The sequence below is a fragment of the Oncorhynchus gorbuscha genome, linkage group LG03 (assembly GCF_021184085.1).
Source record: "Oncorhynchus gorbuscha isolate QuinsamMale2020 ecotype Even-year linkage group LG03, OgorEven_v1.0, whole genome shotgun sequence".
NCBI classification, from domain to species: Eukaryota; Metazoa; Chordata; class Actinopteri; order Salmoniformes; family Salmonidae; genus Oncorhynchus; species Oncorhynchus gorbuscha.
The window spans coordinates 20,746,196-20,752,500 of record NC_060175.1 but is presented as its reverse complement, the minus strand read 5'-3'; the positions used below and the strand labels follow the sequence as shown (position 1 = coordinate 20,752,500).

Here is a 6,305-nt window from a genome sequence, read left to right as displayed (position 1 = left end):
ACATCCAGTAATCATAACATTAGGCTACCGCAGCAGAATGCATAGCATTGGTGCAACACTAGCACATATGAGAGTAATACCTGCTCAGTATAAAGGTTTTATATATGATACATTCCCTTAATTACAAATCCATAGCCAGAGACATTAACATTGTGAACAGAATCCTAAATGTTTTATTTTAGGCAGTTGGAACTTCAGGCTGTTTCTTCGTTGTAATGAACAAAGAATAGAAAAGTAAGATGCTAATAAAACAGTGTTCAGATTCATAAAGTGGAAGGAGATCCCTGTAAGGACACATACAGTAAATACAGCACTGTCTCTGAGTCTGCAGTGTGGGCGCTCTGAATTACTCCAATAGTCCTTTCCTGTGAGGCAGATAAACAGTCAAAGAAAGTCAACTACACAGAGATGAATACAGGGACAAAGACACTGTCAAATATAGAGAAAGTGATCAATCACATGTAATCATATTCATTGTGATCTAAAAGGCCAAACTGATCCTATTCTGAGACACTTTATGAATACAGGCTCAGATCTACTTCTTAGAAAAAGAGCAAGTCCCCGAGATTGATACAGCAGCAGGAAGATAGATTTTATCGTGTCGTGAGAAAAGGGGAGGAGAAGTGGAAGATGTCACAGATTTGTGAAGTTTACACGAGAACTTATTTGGCAAACTGATGTCGACACTTTTTGGGTAGTCCTGTAGCACATACAAAAAACGAATTCAGAACAGCAGAGTAACTAAAACATGTTTTATTTTTTTATGTGCTACATACAAAAACTGCATTAAACAAGAATACATTACTGCCTCCATGTATATCGATATCCCATACAGAATGCATACATTTGGATATTGTTGTTTACGCCCAAGTGAACTTTATTGCTTTTGCTTTGTCAAACATGTGAAATGTTGTTTGTGTCTGTTAAGGCCTCTGAGCCTGGGTTCCTAATTTGTTATCCATACTTGTAACTCAAATTTTCACAACAATATTCCTTTGACAACAATGCACATTTTATAAAAAAGTCCAAGTTAAGCATCCGCATCTCAAGAATGTCTTTGGCCCTGTATGACCAGCATCTTTGATAATTGACTATGCTAATTACAAACAGCACTGGAGCTAATTCCTTGTTGGTTATTCTATATTACTTTATCGGCAGGTAAGGAAGGAGAGAAGAGACTCACGGCTGAAGTAGTACAGTGTGGAGATCAAAGCCACAGCCAGGTCCAGCAGCACTCCAACCAACGGCCAGAGAAACTTGGAGCCACAGCCAGGTCCAGCAGCACTCCAACCAACGGCCAGAGAACCTTGGAGCCACAGCCAGGTCCAGCAGCACTCCAACCAACGGCCAGAGAACCTTGGAGACACAGCCAGGACCAGCAGCACTCCAACCAACGGCCAGAGAACCTTGGAGACACAGCCAGGGCCAGCAGCACTCCAACCAACGGTCATAGAACCTTGGAGCCACAGCTAGGTCCAGCAGCACTCCAACCAACGGCCAGAGAACCTTGGAGCCACAGCCAGGTCCAGCAGCACTCCAACCAACGGCCAGAGAACCTTGGAGCCACAGCCAGGTCCAGCAGCACTCCAACCAACGGCCAGAGAACCTTGGAGCCACAGCCAGGTCCAGCAGCACTCCAACCAACGGCCAGAGAACCTTGGAGCCACAGCCAGGTCCAGCAGCACTCCAACCTACGGCCAGAGAACCTTGGAGCCACAGCCAGGTCCAGCAGCACTCCAACCAACGGCCAGAGAACCTTGGAGCCACAGCCAGGTCCAGCAGCACTCCAACCAACGGCCAGAGAACCTTGGAGCCACAGCCAGGTCCAGCAGCACTCCAACCAACGGTCATAGAACCTTGGAGCCACAGCCAGGGCCAGCAGCACTCCAACCAATGGCCAGAGGACCTTGGAGCCACAGCCTGAAACACAACAGAAAACCTGTTAAATAATGTTTAAACTGCTGGGACGTATATCGTGTCAACGTAACTAGTTACATAACATTGGGGTTACAAACATAGCCCTGGTTCTCCAAAAGAGAGAGTGAGACCACTAATTAATGGGACAATATTTGTGGATTTAGCTTAAAACATTCAACCTGTTACAATAAAACAACTTATTGGACAGACTTGTTAAACTTATGAATCATACCTTTTGGGGGTTGATAGTTGCTTTTGGTGCAGCGGCCGTTCGGGATGCTGTTTGGGATGCTGTAACGGCTGTCGTCGGTGGAAGAAGGTGAGGACCAAGTTGCAGCGTGGTAAGTGCTTATGATTTTTAATAATAATCAAAACAGAACACTGAACAACAACGAAACAACCAAAACAGTTCTGTCTGGTGCAAACACAAAGACTGAAAACAACCACCCACAAAACACAATGGAAAACAAGCTACCTAAATATGGTTCTCAATCAGGGACAATAATTGACAGCTGCCTCTGAGAACCATACCGGGCCAAAACACAGAAATAGAAAATCATAGACAAACTAACATAGACAACCCACCCAACTCACGCCCTGACCATACTAAAACAAAAGACAAATCAAAGGAACTAAGGTCAGGACGTGACAGATGCCTTGGGGCTGAGGCTTTGTGACGGGGGGTAATGTTGGCCGAGTTTCTGGTGGGTCACAAAAATACACAATGTGATGGATATAAGACCCACTGTGAGAGAGACAAAATGCACAAAAGATCATGGAGAGAGATTTGGACAGATGAAAAAACTTAGACGTTAACTCAACTGGCACAGAGGAATATTAACTTCTAATTGCTTTTTCTTTTCGATAACAAGGCTGACTTGCCCACTGATGTCCTGACTTCACTAGAAATTAAATTAATTCCAACCCAATTCTGTGAAGAGATACAAAGCGAAATCTCAATGAAACTGTTTCGGGAGAATATTGAAAATCAAGAAATTGGTCTGTTCTCGGGCCATTAAAATAATAATAAAGTAGTATAGTGTAAGAGAATGCATTCCATTGTTGTGTAACTAGTTCTTGGTCAGAAATGTAGGAATTCTGGATTCACCTCATCTTCTCATCTCTAATCAACCATAAGAAGAATGGGAAGCGTCAGTGCCATGCAGGGAAATGGGTTCCTCTCACCTCCAGGTCTGAGAAGAACTCCTGGCCTCCACAGCTCGTTCTCTTTTTGGTTCTGGAGCATACAGGTGTACAGCCCTGCGTCCTCTGAACTTATGTTGATGATGTGCAGTGTGAAAGTCATCTTGCTTCCCCCATCCCGCTTACTGGCCTGGAACCGGTGTTTGTCCACACTGGCTTCGTGGTTGGTCCGGCCAGCATTGTTGAGGCTGAGAAGGAACTGGATGTCAAGGTTGTTGTGGAGAGTGCGGAACCAGAAGACCGTCTGGCAGGAGCGGCTGGAACACTCACAGGTGAGGACCTCTGTGTCGTTGATCCTGGGGTAGCGGACGAAGTCGGACTCTGAAAGTGTCTGGCGGGACACTGGGATAGGAGAAGTGAATGGAGGTTTAGTTCGGCTAAACAAACTGCCACCACATCAAAGGAGACATACAGTATGTAAATAATACTGATGGAATGAGGTCCTATTGCCATTTGCGTGAGAACTTGTTCTCAACTAGCCTACCTGGTGAAATAAAGGTGAAATAAAATAAAAACAAAAGTGTATGCTGGACAGAGATCAAAATAATAAGACATGATGGATGTCCGTAACACATACGCTGTCCTACAATATTTTCACCTGACAAATATCCGTAAAAGATTGAAACATTATCTGCTTATAATGTCATTAAAAAAAATATGCTTTCACCAGTGTTGTGAAGCAAATGACCTGAACAGGCACAAACCAACACTATCATCAAACAAGTAGTTTTGCAATAGTGGAAATGTTAAATGACAGCGCCTTGGAACCATGAAGAAACACAAATGAAAGGTTAGTGGAGAGACTTATCTATAAAGGCGACTTATGAAGCAAACATTGTGCGAGACACTGCTGATGTCACGCCCTGGCCATAGAGAGGCTTTTATTCTCTGTTTTGGTTAGGCCAGGGTGTGACTAGGGTGTGCATTCTAGTATCTTTATTTCTATGTTTTCTATTTCTATGTTTTGGCCTGGTATGGTTCTCAATCAGGGACCACTGTCTATGGTTATCTCTGATTGGGAATCATACTTAGGCAGCCTGTTTTTCCACGTTAGGTGTGGGTAGTTGTCTTTGTTAGTGATCTGCATAGCACTGGTAAGTGGCATGTTCGTTGGTTCTCTTTGGCTACACTCAAAATAAAAAATAAATGTACGCTCACCACGCTGCACCTTGGTCCGGTCATTTCCCTGATGACGTTCGTGACAGCTGAACTGTTTCACTTGGCTTCTCCATATGTAATGAATCGCAGAAATATGTATAAATATCTTAACTGCAGAGCTCTCATTGGATTTAAGAATAGCTCTTGGTCGTCTTTGAATTTCCGTCATGTCTTGGAGCCAATATTGAGGGTCTGTGCATTTTGGCTCCAGCATACTGTTTATTTACTGTTATTTAATCATCGCAGACTAAAACATATCACTTAAATATTTTAAAGAACTTTATATAAAGAAACTTAAAGAAAACACAGGGGCCTCTTCAACACTCCATTAAGCAAATAAATAACACACACATTTAACATTCTGACTTGCACTAGTTGTCAAGGTGGGTCTAACGCTGTTCCTGAGGACTCAACAGAGAAGAACTTGATGACAGTGGGTAGACAGAATATTGCGGTCCTACCTGTTGTCATCAAACACACCATTGTCCAGACCAGTCCCAATGGGGTCATCTTGAGTGGCTGTGGACTTGTGGTGTATGTCTCGAGTGTTAGCTGAGGGTCGGCAAAAGTGCTTTCTTTTCCCTTCATGCATCTGCCAGAGAACAGGGGAGGAACTGAAGTAACATGGCCAAGTGTTGCCTGATCAACACCCCTATATTTAGAGTCCGTATGAATAGTACTTGTCAACACTATTTTAGCACTATATTGTATTGTTTTATACCAACACATTTAAAATCAATTGCCAAGTGTGGATCACCTTTCCTAACCCGAACCGCTCTGCCCAGGTGTGTGACCTAGACCAGCTGCAGCAGCACTGAGTACTGGAGCACAGCTGCAGATCCAGCTACCTTCACTCCAGTTCATGTTAAAGCAATACACAGCCAACCAACAACAGTGCTTAATGAGTACTTCTGTCATTGCTAAAACAGATAAAGATATCTGAGAAAATCTAAATGAATTGACTCTGTCAATAAAGTACTAAGGCTTGACCATTTCATCAGAGCATGAACTTTACCGTACGATGTAATGAAGCAGCTTTTTAGGTCACTGTTCCTACAATAAAGTGATATTAAAATTAATTACCAATATTGCTGTTTGATAGAAAATATAGTAGTTCACATTTGTGTTCACAACCTCTCTCTCTCTCTCTCTCTCTCTCTCTCTCTCTCTCTCTCTCTCTCTCTCTCTCTCTCTCTCTCTCTCTCTCTCTCTCTCTCTCTCTCTCTCTCTCTCTCTCTCTCTCTCTCTCTCTCTCTCTCTCTCTCTCTCTCTCTCTCTCTCTCTCTCTCGACACTCAAGATTAGATCCATATAGATAGAGGTATCAGGCCTCCTCCACATTGAACCAAATTCACTAGTTTATTACCTCATTCAACTGGTTTTTATTACACTGAGATGAACAGTCCTACAGTATTGTAGCTACGGTAACTACCGGTAATAGTACGCTATTTGTAGCCCTGATACCTGAGAAGGATCTGATGTTTTTTAGCCAACATAACTGATAGAGGAAGGGCCTTGACTTCGTGCTGATAACGCGATGGCTCGAGAGCTAGAGGGCCCCTCTACTTGTAAATGGAACGTTTGGAAAACGCTGACGTCATTTTCAGTTTATAACCTGTGGAAATATGTGTACTAATCCACTGATGTTTCTGGACAGGATATGATTTGTAGATTTCATAAAGATTTTTTGGCCTCCTTCTGCCTGAAGAGCTAGCTGACGCAGCCCTTGTTGAGCTTCACAGAGGCTGGTTCAATCTGCGTGGGGTGTTGAACTGGGCCTTTGTGGACTGGGCCTTTGTGGACTGCAGGACTATCGCTGGCCTAGGATGTCCACGACACATATCTCTCTGTGGGTCAGTGACAAGTAGGACAAAACCTCCTCTCTGCTAAGTACAGGCCACTAGTATGATGAAAGCATCAGCCTCAATAAAATGACACTATTCCTGTTAGTTACTCTCACTTTTACTCAAAAGTCACACGGACCTCTAGGCTCACTGTTGAAAGATTATATTTTTCACTCACATTTTC

At 43.3% G+C, this 6,305-nt stretch overlaps 1 protein-coding gene across 1 annotated transcript; it reads right to left on the bottom strand.

Moving 5' to 3' along the window:
- Positions 1-798: 798 nt before the first annotated feature.
- Positions 799-4,870, bottom strand: cd8b (cd8 beta). The gene is made up of 6 exons (XM_046332084.1): positions 4,740-4,870; positions 4,279-4,343; positions 3,103-3,462; positions 2,150-2,217; positions 1,546-1,920; positions 799-1,469 (listed from the first exon to the last, which is right to left on the bottom strand). The coding sequence occupies exons 1-6, from the start codon at positions 4,868-4,870 to the stop codon at positions 1,149-1,151; spliced, it is 1,320 nt and encodes a 439-aa protein (XP_046188040.1). The 3' UTR covers positions 799-1,148.
- Between the last annotated feature and the right edge of the window lie 1,435 nt (positions 4,871-6,305).

Bases quoted from the DNA above. Each gene is read 5' to 3' on its own strand.
- cd8b (XM_046332084.1), bottom strand. From the start codon at position 4,870: ATGCATGAAGGGAAAAGAAAGCACTTTTGCCGACCCTCAGCTAACACT. The intron at 2,218-3,102 runs GTGAGAGGAACC...CACCGACGACAG, and splicing joins AGTTCTTCTCAGACCTGGAG to CCGTTACAGCATCCCAAACA. The intron at 1,470-1,545 runs GTTGGTTGGAGT...TGCTGGACCTAG, and splicing joins GGCTCCAAGGTTCTCTGGCC to CTGTGGCTCCAAGGTTCTAT.